We start from the raw sequence: 17267 nt of genomic DNA on the forward strand, positions 1-17267 counted from the left end.
AGAAGTTTAGGCAGCATGTTGTTGGTCATCTAGACATAAAACTGATTTAACTTTGCCAGTTTTCTCCCGGCCCTTTTAGAAAAAGGCCAGTTTGTAGAAGCAGATCATGGTGAGGGTTTTAGAAATGAACCTAAAACTAGTAAAACAAGGAAACATGTCAAACCAACAGGATGAGACGTTGGTACAAACCATGAAGGGCTCAAATGTTGGATGAAAAATACTTGAATCTTTTTCTTTCTGTCTGATGGAAAGTTGATCAAAGCTGTATTGATTATAAAATCGACAAGTTGAAATTGTAGCAGGCAGATTATTTCTGATAACTTTGGATAATTCAATGTTACAAATATTAATATTGAACAATAATATCAACTAGAAAATTTCTGAAGAAATTTAGCCGGGGCCTGCCAAGGCGCGCCCGTCGGTTTGGGCCCGGCGTTGTCACGCTACAAATTGGCATCGATGCTAAAGAACGCCGCAACGTAATCAATAGCATGCTGAGAATCACAAGAACGTTAAGTAAGGTGGACATGCACCATTCAGTATGATTTAAAACGTTGTCAAGACTTTTATTTTGGAAGTTTTGTTAAACTTCATTTCAAAGGGCCAAACTAATCCCATGCGTAATAGTCATTGGGTTAAAATAGTTATATAATGCTCAAAACACAAGTAGTTGATGTAAAAATATTAAAGGCTTTTATTTTGAAATGTTTGTTAAGCTTCATTTCAAAGCGCCAAACTAATCCCATGTTTATCAGTGCTTTGGATAAAAAAGTCACATGATGCCCAAAAGAGCAAATACCCGATGTAAAATTGTCAAGGCTTTTAATTTGAAATTTTCAGTATGCTTCATTTCAAAGGGCCAAACTAATACCATGTGTAACAGTGCTTTGGATGAAAAAGTCAAAAAGAGCCAAAAAGAGCAATTACATGATGTAAAAATATTCAAGGCTTTTATTTTGAAATTTTTGTTAAGCTTCATGTCAAAGGGCCAACCTAATCCCATGTGTAATAGTCATTGGGTTAAATCAGTTATATAATGCTGAAAACGCAAGTAGTTGATGTAAAAATATTAAAGGCTTTTATTTTGGAATTTTTGTTAAACTTCATTTCAAAGGGCCAACCTAATCCCATGAATAACAGTCATTGGATAAAATCAGTTATATAATGCTCAAAACAGCAATAATCTCATGTAAAAATTAGCAAGGCTTTTATTTTGAAATTTTCAGTATGCTTCATTTCAAAGGGCCAAACTAATACCATGTGTAACAGTGCTTTGTATGAAAAAGTCAAATAAAGCCAAAAAGAGCAATTACGTCATGTAAAAATATTCAAGGCTTTTATTTTGAAATTTTCAGTATGCTTCATTTTAAAGTTCCAAACTAATCCCATGTGTAACAGTGCTTTGGATGAAAAAGTCAAATAAAGCCAAAAAGAGCAATTACATGATGTAAAAATATTAAAGGCTTTTATTTTGGAATTTTTGTTAAACTTCATTTCAAAGGGCCAAACTAATCCCATGTATAACAGTCATTGGGTTAAATCAGTTATATAATGCTCAACAGAGCAAATATCTGATTTAAAAATATTCAAGGCTTTTATTTTGAAATTATTATTATGCTTCATTTTAAAGTTCCAAACTAATCCCATGTGTAACAGTTACTGAGTTAAATCAGTTATATACAGCCCATAGCAGCAAGTAGTTCTAAAGGCCAGTTCAGTCCTGATCTGTTTCAACTGAGGGTTCCACTATAGATAGAACTACAGTGATGCGTATTTGTAGTCCTAATCAGCAGCCAATAGCCTCTTGAGTTCCGTTGCTATGGTAAATAATGGTCTCAGCAGGGTGTGAACTGTTAGTGAGAGAGCCTGAGAGCCTCAGAAAATCCTGTCGCATGACTTTGCTCTGAAGCACCGTGACAGAAAACCGTACGGTCTAGATAAATTTCGAAAACATTTTACCGGAGCAGACATGCGTATCAATGTGAGGACCGATTTTGATACCAATCGTGCGATATTTGTGGGCGTGATGGCGATTTCAAAATTATTTTGGGGTCAAAAAATCTCTTCATTTCTCACTCTAGCAGAGGGGCACTCAGACAGAGAGACACTCTAATTTTAGGAAAAATGAGAAACTTTGGGTCGCTTAGAGACAAATTGTGGACAAACCGTAACTGGTATCGACGAGCCGTCTTCACTTTCGAAGACATCACAGACGTATCTACAAAATGAAATTTGAATGGCATTTCTACGTGAATTAGTGACGACACAGAAAATCCTCAAAAATAGGGTATTTCTAGGATTTTTCCCATTGACTTATAATGGGGTTTTTTTCGTAGTTTTTTGCGAATTATGTCGCCACGTTAACCCCGAATCCCACCAAAAGTAATAGCTCCAATGGCGTGAATTTTCTGCACGTTTTGATACCTCATTTGTAGGTGTGCACGCAGCGGTATGAGCCACATTAACGGTTACGGAAGAAAAATAAAGATTAAAGAGACGCTTTTCTCCGACAATAGTAATAGGTTCCTGCCATTGCTTTGCATGGCAGGCCCCAATAATGGAAAGTCATGTGATGTAGAAAGTCAGTCTTTGTTACTTCTATGATATTCTGGTTGCAAATGTCTAAAACATTCATCAGTAAGACGAGGAACTGAACAGACGTGTTGTGAGAAAAGAGGAAGTTGTTGTGGACAGAGAGTTTGGAGCTGCAGGGAGAATCTTTCACACCAGTTTCAACGGCAAAAAGAGGAATCTTCCAGTAAAGAGCGGAGACTTTACCAGTTCATGGGAAAAGCTCCGTAGGTGATGAAATTATGAAAATGTTGCACGAAAACAAAAACCACCAACAATGTGAGGAGCAACGACTCAGATTGTCTCTGAACTGGATGTTGCAGCAACTAGTTGATTGTTTACTAGTAGTAGTACTGGTAAAGTAAAGAAATCTACTTGTTGTTAAATCTTTATCTATTTTTGGTTCAGTGCTAAATATCTGTGTTTGTTCATGTAATATAAATGAACTGAGAGTTTCTTTAGAATCACTGCAGCTTTTCCTCTCTGGGTTGGTGGCAGTGTGGTGTTCCAGACAAAGAAATAATGGAACCTCCAGGATTAAGATTGTTAGACACTTTTGGTCTGATTATGCTCCTATGTGTTGGAGGCTGTTTGGTTGTATAATCTGAAGGTAAACGAAATATAACAATTCGCCATTGGTGGCGCTCTTGCTGTGCACAAGAGAGGTGAGCGGAACCTGTGAAGAAGAAGAGATGTTCCCGGTTCGAAAATAAACGTTGTCATGTGCTACTTCGTTATCTGCTTGAACAGTATTTTATTTGACCTAGTGTATCATACACAACAGGCAGGATGTTGACCTTTGACCCAAATGGCTGCAGTGAGTCTTTTAGTTTCTCAGTAAAACTGTAGCAAATGTGTTAAGTTGTTGTTTCGCCATCTGGTAACAGAAGTTGGGCATTTGAAGCCAGAATAGCAGAAAATTGTTCTTTGTGGAGGAGCTTCTGCAGCTGATGCTGCCACCTAGTGGTAGCAGCAACACATTACAGTCAGAAAGAAACGAGCAGGATTTAAAGATGTTTGCATTTCAACCTGAAGGAAACCAGAATGACTGACAGTCAGGAACATTATTACTTCTTAAGAAAGATGTGATAAATGTATTTTTATATCACTGATGTTTTTTAATAGTTTGCTCTGACATTGTAGCTTTTATGATTACATGAATATGTTTTTCTGGAGGGGTCTGTGCTTGTGTGTTTTAAATAAGTACTTTACAGGTATTTTTAGTTTCCATTCCAACTGCATAAGATAAAGTAAATTATTTATGAAATAAAGTCTGAAACATAATGAATCTTTGATGTTTTCCAGATAAAAGATGGCGCAGCAGCAGGATTTTGGTAAGTGATCAGAAGCAGAAATGAAACATCATAAAGGAACAAACTGACCAATCACAGCCTGTGTTGCTGCCATGTGATGAACCACAGCCTCAGTGTGTATTTATTGTTTTCATGCTTCCTGTTCAGTGAGGCTCTGGTGGAAACATTGTGAGTTTCTGTGAAACCTGAAGGTAAAAACTGAACTCAGATGGAAACAGAACTAAAAGGAACCAAAGTGAAGAACAGGCCAGCAGCTCTGATACTTCAGGAATATTTACTATATACACTCATTAATTTATCCAGTAATCACATCATTTATTACTAATTTATTATCTCAGATGGAAAGACTTGCTGTTCCTTTTATTCCAACATTTGGTGACAAAGATGCTAAAGCTTAGAGACGGAAGTGAAGACCTGATGATGGTAAAGAAAGGAAATGTTTGTTAATCAGTGAATTTTCATCACAATATTCACCGATAATTTCTTTTTTTTTCTAAAATAGTTCAGCTCTATATTTAGAAGGTGTTTGTTTTATTGTTCTTCCTGCAGTGAGGAAATAAAGTGATGAACCAGAAGCTTCATTTGTTCTCATGTAGACAGAATCAGTGGTCATCACTCAGATATGAGGCAGAAACACAACAACAGGTTTAGACCTGAGGAGCTGATCAACAGACTCTGAGGGGAATCTCTGGATGGAGCAACATGAATAGTTGATCTGCATCATGTTTTTCTCTCAGACGTCAGTTTGAATGAATCCTGTTTCTGTTTCTGCCTGCAGAGAAAAAACTTTTTAAGGTTCGCCCTGAGTTTGTGGAGAAAGTTTCTGAGGAAATCCTGAAACGGCTCCTTGATGATCTTCTATCAGATGGCGTCTTTAAACATTCAGAGATTGAAGGTATACTGCAGAAGAACCCAATCAGAGCAGACAAGGCCCGCGACACCATAGATGCTGTGATAAATAAAGGACAGAGAGCCTGCAGACTGATGATCAAACGTCTTCATCACAGAGATCCGACTCTGTCCAACCAGCTGGGTTTGTCCTCTGACTCCTCTGGTCCAGGTGAGACACACAGTTCATTAAAGCTGCTTTTACAGCCTCTGCTGTTTTTGATTCAACTATAAATGATAAATAAATTATTTCTCTTCAAATATTTCTGATTTCAAAACTTGTCACCACAGAGAAAAAGTTAAATATATTAATCTGCTTGATGTGTGATGACACAATGGATTCTCAGTTCAGCTTGTTGAATATTAAACTGAATGAAACTCAAATGCAGCTGAGTATGTCATTATAACTTGTTAAATTTTTTAAATTGGTGGGTAAATATGGATTATCTTTTTCTGACACCGAATGACAATCAAGAAAAAAGTTTAGCGCAACTTATGAACCCAATGGAGGTGAAATAATTGCTTCTGTACATTTTTTAAATGATCCAACATTTTCAGTACATTTAAAAATAAATGTACTGAAGTAGCTGAGGCCAATTCTCTTCTGATGTTTGCAGCAATAGAGAACCTCCAGGTTCTGGTTCTGATGGGTCCAAATAAACCCAGATATTTAATTTTTTCTTGGAGAAATTTATTGCTGAGCCAAAAATAATGACAAAGACTCAGATCAGCTGATTATTTTTGTAGGCGTTTAAATATAAATAAATTCTGGCACTATATCTTCTTATATGTGCAACCCCTTTTGAATTTAGGAAATGCAGTTAAAGGATGTAAACAAACAGCCACGTCTGAACTTTATTTATTTTAAATCCAAATTCACACAACATCTAGCTAATATTATTTAGTTTTCTCTTTCTTGTGTTTGTGCAAACCTAACTCTTTTTCTCTCTTTATTGCTTCCCTTTCTTTGGAGCAATTAATTCAAAACTGTAACATGGAATATATTTTATCAGTGAGGTAAATCTTCACAAAAGGCATGAGCATATATATAATCATAGAAAGGTGGTCAGTGGTCTCAGCTTTGTTACAGGACAGACGATTAATACGTTCAAAGCCAAATTGCTTACTGCAAATAAGAAGAGGGGTATGTAATACTGAGAATCTCTTTTGCTTTAGGTGCAATAGGAAATGTGTACAATTTTTACTTTACTGCTGTTTTTCACGTCTGATAGTCCATTAGACTCAGCTTAATTGGGAACAAAATTTTAATGTTACATTTTCAGCTGCTGCAGTTCTCGTTCATATTGCACTCAAATGATCCAAATTAGTTGAAAAACCTGTTCTCCTCCTTGCCTGTAGGGGCGCTGCAGCAAGAACCACTAAAAGAAAAGACACAAACACCTCAGACAAAAACCTGAGCACACATTCCTTTTTTACAAAATGTAAACCAAACTGGAGTAGTGTCAGATTTTACATCAGATTTTGTTTTTACATTTGAATAAATGTTTCTCAGATAAAGTTTATTATTGCAACTAATCTTGTCTACCTTCATGGTTCCATGTGTTGTGGATTGGCTGAAACAAAATTTAATCTTGGCTCCTGCTGCTGTCTATCACCCCCAACCATTAACAAGTAACAGGACAGGTGTACCTAATAAAAGGGCCAGTTTGGTTCCAGCTTGCAGACAGTTCTAAAAAAATGCCATTTCAAATTAAACACTTTGATAAAACTCTCAAGCTTGAAGGTCAGAGGTCGCTCTGTGGGAAACATGTCTAATTAACTGAAACCTAAAACCAGAGAAAAATATGAAAGAATTTTAATGAGCAAAACTAATTTAATCATCTCTGTGCAGCAAGAACCTGGTTTAGTTTTTGTTACCTTACAGTTTTATCAAGTTTCGGCTTTACATTTATTTACGTTTTCTTTCATCTGTCGCTCCAATGAGCTCAAGACTCGGTGTTTTTCAGGAAATCTCAAATTTTCTTCTCAAAGACTGAAGTTGGTCTGACTTTGTTTAGACGAGAAAAATATTTTTATTAGTTTTCTATTAATATTGAATTTTTCCTTCATTTTATGTTATATACAAACCGCCTTTGAGAATATCAAATTACCGTATTTTCCGCACTATAAGGCGCATAGAATAGCCGCTACAGTAGAGGCTGGAGTTACGTTATGCATCCATTAGCTGGAGCTGCGATAAAGGGAATGTCAACAAAACAGTCAGATAGGTCAGTCAAACTTTATTAATAGATTACAAACCAGCGTTCTGAAAACTGTTCATTCCCAAAATGAATAAACAGCTGTTTTATTATTTTCCCCGAGGTAAAGTCAGTGACGTGGTATTTTCACGACACAGTTTATCTTTTAACAACAGCAAGGTATAACATATAGTGGAGGGTGTCTGTTATTGCGCAATAGCCAGCCCCGCCCACTGCTCACAACTCTCCTGGGCTGACTACTGACCAGTTCTCTGTCTAACAGGTCCGGAAAATCTCTAAGTCCTGGGTATTACCCTACAAGAGATCTATAAGAGATAATCTATTCAAACTGGTGGCGAAAGCGATTCGTCTAGCTCTAACTACCTCCAATCCAGAAGCTACAACCCTTTACAGTTAAGAAACAGTCAGCTGAGTAGCCCTCACAGCTGCATAATTCCAATAACCACTTCTGCTAACGGTAGCTCGCTTTCTAAAATATAACTCGCTCTTGGAACCGGCTAGATTAAATTTAGTGACTTAGATATAAGTCCCAGGGTCATTATTTACACTCACTAAAGGAAATTATGAAGCCACCTATTTACTAGAATCATGTACATTAGTTTTACTTCAAGTAAGAGAACAGAAAAAATAATTTAAGTGACTCAATTAATTCCAATGTCCACCAACCTCGTTGGAATTTTATAGAATAAATTTATTAAGCAAGCTTAAGCAGGGATATGTGACATACAAATCAATGATTAATTGTATATAATTCAAGAGCAGTATACTAAAATCAACATGTATAACCATACTATCCTGTCTCTTTTCCCTAACCTATGTCGCAAATTCTGAGATGGACTTTTAGGGTTCAGATTCAACTCACACCCAGTTGATGGTGGATCTCGGCAACAGAAACATCCAGAATCCTTGGTCAGAGTCTTTGTCCTTGTGTGGAAAAATCCTCCTTAGAATAGAAGCAAAGCAGAACGGGTTCAAATCCTTCGAAATCCCCGCTCTTTCTCCCTCAGGGATCTTTGTCTTTTCTCCAAGTCTGTTGCAGAATTTGAGATCGTTGGGTTGAGGCAGGGCCGACGGTTGAATCAGGAACCAGGGTTGGGGCGGTAGGATCTTGTCCCTTCTTGGCGGCGCGGAGTTTCGACTTCCCCGTGGTTCCGAGGTGCGGTCCCTTGCTGTTCCTCAGTCTGCTCCTCCGTGTTGACTCGTCTCCAGCGCCGCGGACTAAGAACAGTTGCTTCCTCTTTTCAGCCCTCTTTTATACTCTTTTCCCCCATATGTGTGTATGGGGGCTTGGTCTACGTGACTTTCTGGACATCTGCTGAGTCTTGTGGAAAGCCCCGACGTTCCCCACCCTGTTTGCTGAGTCGTGTGGAAAGTCCCGTCTTTCCCCATGTTCCCCTTGCGACATATCCTACTAGCTCTTTCCCTTTTTCTATAACGCACCTTTTCTCTAAGACAAAAACATTTAACACATTCATCCTGTATTAACCCTATTTGAATTGATTGTTAAATCATCCCAACTTTGATATTCACTTAAGAATTAATCACATTTCTCACTTATTATAAGTCATCAAACATAATCATTACATCGTTGTCACTATTACAGATCATTATTCAGCAACACATTTCAGAAAGTTATTGTATTCATACATAGTCAACTTTAATCATTATTTTAATCAAACCACAAGATTGCTTTATTTCGCTCTGGCCTTTATGAACCTTTTCTGCGTGTACCTGGAAAGATCTCACAACCACATGCCAGTTTTCTTGACAAGGGGAACTTTTCCTCGATTCAATAAACATATAAAAAACAGTCTGATACTGTTACGGTAAATCAAACGTTAGTGCAATCACAATATAAATCCACTTCCACTATAACCATTGATTGGTTCATGTTAAATTCTCTGGCTGCTGCTCTGTTCCCGTGTTTTACTGCGTGACTGATCGCCTTGAGCTTAAACTCTGCGTCGTAAGCGTGTCTCTTAATAGGAGCCATTTTGGGGTCTTTACACAAAACCCAGCGTGAACCGCGCGCTTCTTCTTCTACGGGGGAAAATGAAGTCGGCAGCTGCTTACCGTAGTTGTGAGACCTGCTGTGGCTCAATATTGGTCCATATAAGGTGCACCGGATTATAAGGCGCACTGTCGGCTTTTGAGAAAATTGAAGGTTTTTAGGTGTGCCTTATAGTGCAGAAAATACGCTAATTATTTTCATTATGTTTAGCTGAAGTGTCTACTCTTGTGTGGTTTTGTTTGTTTAGATTTTGATATTCGGTGTCAACATGACCTTAAAGCGTTTCTGAAGAAGAAGTTCCAGAGTCTCTCTGAAGGCGTCGCTGAACCTGGAAATAAAACCGTTCTGAACCAGATCTACACAGAGCTCCACATCACAGAGGGGTTAACTAGAGAGGTCAACCAGGAACATGAGGTCAGACACATTGAAACAACATCCAGGAAACAAGAAACAATCAGAAGAGAAGACATCTTTAAAGTCCCACCTGGAAGTGATCAACCAATCAGAACAGTGATGACCATGGGAGTGGCTGGCATTGGGAAAACACTGTTAACACAGAAGTTCACTCTGGACTGGGCTGAAGGCAAAACCAACCAGAACATTGATTTCATATTTCCATTCACCTTCAGAGAGCTGAATACTTTGAAAGAAGAAACCAGCTTGGTGGAACTGATTCATGAGCGCTTCACTAAAACCAAAGGAATCAGCAGCTTTGACGCGTTCCAGGTTCTGTTCATCTTTGATGGTCTGGATGAGAGTCGATTTACTCTGGACTTTCACAACACTACAATGTTTACTGACCCTAAAACGTCAACCTCACTGGATGTTCTGCTGACAAACCTCATCAGGGGGGAACTGCTTCCCTCTGCTCTCCTCTGGATAACCACACGACCTGCAGCAGCCAATCAGATCCCTGCTCATTGTGTTGACATGGTGACAGAGGTCAGAGGGTTCACTGACCCCCAGAAGGAGGAGTACTTCAGGAAAAGATTCAGAGATGATGAAGAGAAGGCCAGCAGGATCATCTCCCACATCCAGAAATCAAAAAGTCTCCACATCATGTGTCACATCCCAGTTTTCTGCTGGATCACTGCTAAAGTTCTGGAGAATGTGATGAAGACCAGAGAGGGAGGAGAGCTGCCCAAGACCCTGACTGAGATGTACATAGAGTTCCTGGAGGTTCAACTCAAAATCAAGGAGGAAAAGTATTTTGGAAAAGCTGAAGAAGATCCAGAGAACAAGAAGCTGATTGAGTCTCTAGGAAAACTGGCTTTTGAGCAGCTGCTGAAGGGAAACCTGATCTTCTATGACAAAGAGCTCAAACAGTGCGGCATCAACATCAAAGATGCTGCGTTGTTCTCAGGAGTGTTCACTGAGATGTTTAAAAAGGAGAAAGGGACACGCAACATCTCCATCTATTCCTTTGTTCATCTGAGCATCCAGGAGTTTCTGGCTGCAGTCTACATGCTCCACTGTTTCACCAGCAGGAAGTCAGAGGTGATCAAGACGTTTCTGGGAGAAAAATACAGAGAAACATCTCTAGATGAGTTCATGAAGAAAGTCATGGAGAAATCCCTTCGCAGAAAAAATTGCCACATGGACCTGTTTGTCCGCTTCCTTCATGGTCTCACTGTGGAGTCCAACCAGAGCCTCTTAGGAGGCCTGCTGGGTCAGACAGAGAACAGTCCAGAAACCATCCAGAGAATCATCACCAACCTGAAGAAGATGAACACTAATAGAATCTCTCCTTTCCAAGATATGATGAACACTGATAGAATCTCTCCTTTCCAATATATGATGAACACTGATAGAATCTCTCCTTTCCAATATATGATGAACACTCATAGAATCTCTCCTGGCAGAAGCATCAACATCTTCTACTGTCTGGTGGAGATGAACGACGTCTCATTTTATCAGGAGATCCAACGGCTGCTGGATTCAGGGAAGGAGCTCTCAGAGACTGACTGTTCAGCTCTGGCCTTCATGCTGCAGATGTCAGAGGTTCTGGATGAGTTGGACCTGGAGAAGTACAACACATCAGAATCAGGACGACTGAGACTGCTTCCAGCTGTGAGGAACTGCAGAAACGCTCGGTGAGTCCAGATGTTTTCATTGTGTGAATGCTGATTCAGCTCTATTGTCCTCCTGTTTCTTCTTCTTCTGCTTCTGGATGTTTTTGGTCTTTAACTACTTAAACTTCCTTCACCCTTTGGAATGTCTCATCAATTCAAACATCTAAACCAGGGGTGCTCAAGTCCAGTCCTCGAGAGCAACTGTCCTGCAACTTTTAGAAGTAGCCTTACTCCAACAGACCTGAATCAGCTCTGAATAGGCCTGGTAACGAGCCATTCATTTGATTCAGGTGTGTTGGAGCAGGGATGCATCTGAAGGTTGCAGGATGGTAGCTCTCGAGGACTGGATTTAAGCACCCTTGTTCTAAACATTCAGTTCATCCAGGACAACTGCAGCTTTTGGTTTTGGTTTAACTTTTAATCAGTTTTCATGTTGAAATGAATAAAAACCTTCAGAACTCTAGAAAATCTGTTTTCTCTAAGATCCAATCAGCCACAGAAACATTTTAACTTTAAATTTCTCTTCATTCATTGAGCCGCTACTCCATAATTCACCTTTTAGGGTCTCTGACTGTTTTTATAAAATAATTGTTTAGGTTTAATGAAAATTAGAACCATTAAAATAAACCTTTGCATTAATTAGAAACTTTGTGAAGAGTGTTGTTCTTCTTCATTCCGTCATCATCCTCACCTCTTCCTCCTCCCCCTAGTTTCCTCTGAGTTTGTAAATGAGACCAAAATGTGGTGATTGTTGTCTGGCTCCAGAAAAAGTCCTAGTTTCTGTCAGATCCTTCCAAAGCTCTGAGAACTCTGCTTCCAGAGCTGGAACCATTTTCCTCATCAACTCTTCATCTGCAGCTTTTGTTGAAGCTGTTAGCCATGAAGACCTGGAGAGACATGAGCTTCAACTCTTTAGACATCCCAGCCTCTTCTAGTTACTGGAGAACTTTCACTGCTTCACCATGAAAAATGCTGCTGGACCCAAACGCTCTGTTTTGGTCTTCAGCTCTTTAGGAGTTTAGCAACAATTTCTTCTGACATCCAAACCTTTGTTCCTCTGAGACAATGGACAGACCACTGCAGAGACATGGTTCCCTCTTCCAACCAGTTTGTCCCAGTTCCTCTCAGATCAACAGACTGGGAGGACAGATCAACAGCAGGCTGGACTTCCTGCTCTGCTCACTTCATTTCTAACTCACTTCCTGCTTGGTGGAAGATCTCAAGGAGCCAAACGGTCTAGTCCAAGTCCGAACTGTGAGCAGTTCCTCCTCCTCTCCATCATCTCCAGTAGTTTCCTTCATCAGCTCAGTCAGCCTCTTCATCAGCTGCTTCAGCTCCTTTGAGGCTCTGATGCTGCAGCTCCATCAGATGCTGCAGAGAAAACTGAACTTTCCTTCACAGATGATAGAAGATCTTCAACATCTGACTGCAGCTGAAGGTCTGAGGACATGAAGCCTGGACCAGAACCAGAACCAGAACCTGGACTTTAACCAGGACCTGCACAGATTCTCTGTGGGGTCAAACTCAGTAAATTGAAGATCAGATGTTGATCAGATGATGACATCACTGTTATCATATTTAGTCTGTTTATGATCCAGATTGATTTCATTAGAACTGAATTTATTTCTTCTCTAATCACAGACTTGGTGACTGTTCGCTCCAAATGGCTGAATGTGAAGTTTTGGCCTCGGCTCTGAAGTCCAACCCAGATCTGACTGAACTGGAAATAAATCAGATCATCATAGATGAAGGTGGAGACTCTGATCTGAAGCCTCTGGTTGAGATCCTGGAGAGTTCAGTCAGTAAAGTGAAGAATCTGAGGTTTGTTTTCTTTATTTATACAATAAAATCATTCATTGATTCTTCAATCATTAGCTTAATTAATAAGTTAATTTAATATATTTTCTTTTAAAACAATCTGTTTAAATGTCAGAATAAAATCTCTAAAACATTTTTACCTTATAAATGAATTATTTTCTTATTTCAGACTTTGAGATTATTGAACTTTGTTTTTCAGTTTTTCTGATTTTAAAATGTTTTTACTGATGAACAAAAAGCTGATTATCAGGAAGCAGCAGAAATATCTTCACCTCATCCAGGCTGGTAGAAAACTTTGAGTTTCTGTTTGGATCAAATGTTCTGGTTCTGCTGGTTTGGACTCTTTAAACCAGTTTGACTGGATCAGATGTTAGAATCAGTTCATCAAATTTATTTTACATTCAGGGAAATTAATTTTCTACAGTTTTATTGTTTATTTGTCCATATTTCAGTTTAACCTTTATTAATACTATATGCAGTCTGAGCTTTTTCCCTCAAATTACCAGCAGAATCACGTCTAACAGCTACATTAATAGATCAGATATTTAATACATAACAATACAATAAGTGGATTATTAGTTATTGATATTAATGATCATTTACCTGATTTTGTTGTTTGTGAAAACTATTGAAAGATAAGAGTAATCTAATTTCTAACAGATTAAGGACTGAAGAATCTATAAAATCATTTAAAGATAAATTATCTAAACTAAACTGGGAGTCAGTATTGAAAGAAAAGGACATGGATAAAGCATATGATCATTTTCTGAATATTTTTAAATCATTATATGATAAAAACTGTCCCAGTACAAAGTTTATTTATAAAAATAAATATTCATAAACTCCATGTATCACTAAGGGACTGAAAATGTCTGTAAAAAAGAAGAAACTATACAGAGACTCATAAAGCAAAGATCAATGGATGCTGAAAATAAATATAATAATAAATTTACTGCTATTTTACTGATAGCAAAACAAGATTATTATAGCAAACAGTTGGATAGAAATAAAATAATATTAAAGGAATCTATAAACAGTGTTATTAGGATAATCTCCAGGCTTACTAGCTTTCCTCAACACTTATAAATATTGATAAAAACCTTAATAGCACAGAAGAGACAGTTCATAATTTTAATAAATATTTAGTAAGTGTGGGGCCTAAACTGGCTGAGGAAATCCTGCAGTTTATGAAACACTAAATGACACATTAGTTAGTAGAAATCCAGATTCCATGTTTGTCACAGCAGAGGAAGGAAAAGAAATGATAGATATATAAATAAATGTAGAAATAAAAGCTCAGCTGACTGCGATGGTATTGACATGATAATAATAAAGAGTTTGATTGTGGAAATTATTCAGCTGTTAACATATATTTATAATTTATCAATTCAAACTGGTAAATTTCCACAAAAAATGAAAATGGCAAAAGTCATCCCACTATAAAATCTGGGAATAAACATCATTTCACAAAATACAGTTTCTTTACTTCCACAATCCTCCAATGTTGGAGAAAATATTAGTTGCTAGATTGGAAAGATTTATTAATAAACAGCAACGACTCAGTGAGAGTCAGTCTGGATTTAGGTCCCAAAGATCCACAGCGATGGCAGATCTTCATTTAATAGAAGAGGTGACCAGAGCATTAGATACAAAGAAACCTGCTGATGGGGATTTATTGACTTCAAAAGCATTTGATACAATTGATCATGAAATATTCATCAATAAACTCCAGCTCTAAGGTCTAAGAGGAGTTTTACACTGGATGGAAAGTTATTACAGCAACAGGCAACAATCTGTGCAACTGGGTGATTTCCAGTCCTCATGCCTGGACATTGTTTGTGGTGTTCCTCAGGGCTCAGTGTTGGGGCCAAAGCTGTTTATTTTATACATAAATGATATAGAAAAGGTTTCCAAAACACTTCATTTTGTTTTATTTGCAGACGATACAAACATTTTTTATACAGGTGAAAATTTACACCAGCTTCTGATAGAAATGAATTTAGAGTTATGTAAATTGAAAAAGTGGTTAAATATTAATAAATTATCACTAAATGTAGATAAAACCAAGTTTATGTTATTTGTGGATTATAAAAGGCGATTTACAAATAATAATTGATAAAGTGACTGTAGAGAGTGACTGAAACTCAGTTTTTATAATATTGATTCATAATAAGATCTGTTGGAAACCTGATAATAAATATGTTCAATCTAAAATAACTAGAAGTATTGCAGTTCTCTCTAATGCTAGAACATTTCTAAACTCCTTCATTCTTTACTGTTCTCTTATTTTGCCATATCTACGTTACTGTGTGACGTTTGGGGCAACATTACAAAACTTCACTTCAACCATTTTGCACATTACAGAAAAGAGCCACTGGAATATTTCACAAGGTTGATTTTTATTGTCAGACCAACAATTTATTCATAGATTCTGATTTCCTGAAACTCCCAGATTTGGTAGAGTTTCAAACTGCACAGTTTATGAATAAAGTTAGAAACAAATTATTACCAGGAAATATTAAAACTGATTTACTGACAGAGTTTGGGAGGATATGAATATAGAGAAAACCTCAAGTTCACAACTTTATATGTTCCAAGAATGAAAATAATGAGCATTTCTGTCATTGAGTGAAGATCTGGAATAAAGTCACTAAAGAGCTGAAGCAAAGTCCAAACATGAGGAACTTTAAGAAAAGATTCAAAATGGTTCATATTCAAAAGTATAAAGATGAACAAGATGATGAATTACAGAATGTGGATGATGGGGGGATGAATATTATTTATGTATATATGCAGGTAAATATGTATCTATATATATGGGTCTATGTATTACTTTCATCTGGTTCAGGAAATATTATTATTATTATTATTAATAATATTATTAATATTATTATTATTGTTTTATTTGTGTTGGAAACAGAAATACTATTTATTCTATGAATTAATGAATAAAAAGGTTTTAATTATAAAAGTTAAACTTCATCAGACTCACAGTCACTGAATAAACATGAATTTGAGTTTGTAAACTGATAGTAAAGTATTATATTTACACTTAGAGACATGAAAATCTTTATTATTATTATTATTATTATTATTATTATTATTATTATTATGTTTTGTTGGTGAAACGTCTGAAATAAATTATCATCATCAACCTGCATCCTGTTGGCTTCAGCTCACATCTTTTATTCTTTATTCAGATTGAAGGGCTGCAGTTTGTCAGAGACCAGCTGGACTTCTCTGTTCTCAGCTCTGAAGTCCAACCCGACCCATCTGACAGGACTGGACCTGTATGAAACCAACCTGGAAGGTTCTGTAGTGAAGGAGCTCTGTGGTTTTCTACAGACTGAAGGCTGCAGACTGGAGGCATTGAGGTATTTTAATTCTATAATTATTGATATTTCTGTGAATAATTAGATATAATTGATCATAAATCAAATTAATTTCTTCTGTTCTAATAAATATTTTCTGAGTTTGTTCCTGGACTTGGATCCAGAGTTTAATTTAGTCCCTCTGTGTAACTGAGTTGGACCTGCTGATCTGAGGTCAGAACAGGACAGCATTCGGACCCCCAGTGTGTAGAAATCCCCCTCATGTGAAGCAGGTCAAAGGTCAAGGTGCAAAAAGAGAGTGAATGAAATCTCCCTTTATTGAAGATCCACATATTTCACACTTAGTTTTAAATCTTCTGCTATTAGTTGATAATCATCCAGTCCAGGTTTAAAGAGTCGAGGTGTTGTAGTGTTTTAACTCTAGTAGATTAAAGATGCTGATAGTAGATTAAATTAGGTGGAATCGCCCTTTATCCATTTCCTGGATCAGAAGCTGCAATCAGAAACCAACTTCAGCTTCGTCTGAAAAATCCAGACAACTGAGTTTAAGATCCTGAGAAACTTTTAGAAAAACTTTGAGTTTATTTATTGATCAAATGTTCTGGTTCTGCTGGTTTGGACTCTTTAAACCAGTTTGACTGGATCAGATGTTAGAATCAGTTCATCATGTTTATTTTACATTCAGGGAAATTAATTTTCTATATTTTTATTATTTATTTGTTCATATTTCAGTTTTAACCTGCATCCTGTTGGCTTCAGCTCACAGCTTTTATTCTTTATTCAGTTTGGATTACTGCAGTTTGTCAGAGACCAGCTGGACTTCTCTGTTCTCAGCTCTGAAGTCCAACCCGACCCATCTGACAGCACTGAACCTGTTCACAACCAACCTGGAAGATTCTGGAGTGAAGGAGCTCTGTGGTTTTCTACAGACTGAAGGCTGCAGACTGGAGACATTGAGGTATTTTAATTCTATAATTATTGATATTTCTGTGAATAATTAGATATAATTGATCATAAATCAAATTAATTTCTTCTGTTCTAAT

The 17267-nt window shown here is 37.3% G+C and overlaps 2 protein-coding genes across 4 annotated transcripts in view; both read left to right on the forward strand.

Moving 5' to 3' along the window:
• The window catches only part of LOC102232263 (NACHT, LRR and PYD domains-containing protein 14-like), a 90850-nt gene that overhangs the window by 70961 nt on the left and 2622 nt on the right, over positions 1-17267 (forward strand). The window lies entirely within an intron of this gene.
• LOC102226974 (NLR family CARD domain-containing protein 3-like) overlaps positions 1-17267 on the forward strand; it is a 32345-nt gene that overhangs the window by 12497 nt on the left and 2581 nt on the right. For 2 of the 3 annotated variants that reach the window (XM_023329713.1, XM_023329712.1), the window contains exons 5-8: positions 3877-3905; positions 4663-4944; positions 9250-11095; positions 12716-12895. In XM_023329713.1, coding sequence (XP_023185481.1) covers positions 3884-3905; positions 4663-4944; positions 9250-11095; positions 12716-12895 — 2330 coding nt within the window. In that variant the 5' untranslated portion in view covers positions 3877-3883. Of the gene's footprint in view, positions 1-3876; positions 3906-4662; positions 4945-9249; positions 11096-12715; positions 12896-16092; positions 16267-17058; positions 17183-17267 lie in introns of all 3 variants that reach the window. The other variant, XM_023329714.1, reaches the window with a different exon arrangement.

This window comes from Xiphophorus maculatus, chromosome 24 (assembly GCF_002775205.1).
Source record: "Xiphophorus maculatus strain JP 163 A chromosome 24, X_maculatus-5.0-male, whole genome shotgun sequence".
Lineage (NCBI taxonomy): Eukaryota > Metazoa > Chordata > Actinopteri > Cyprinodontiformes > Poeciliidae > Xiphophorus > Xiphophorus maculatus.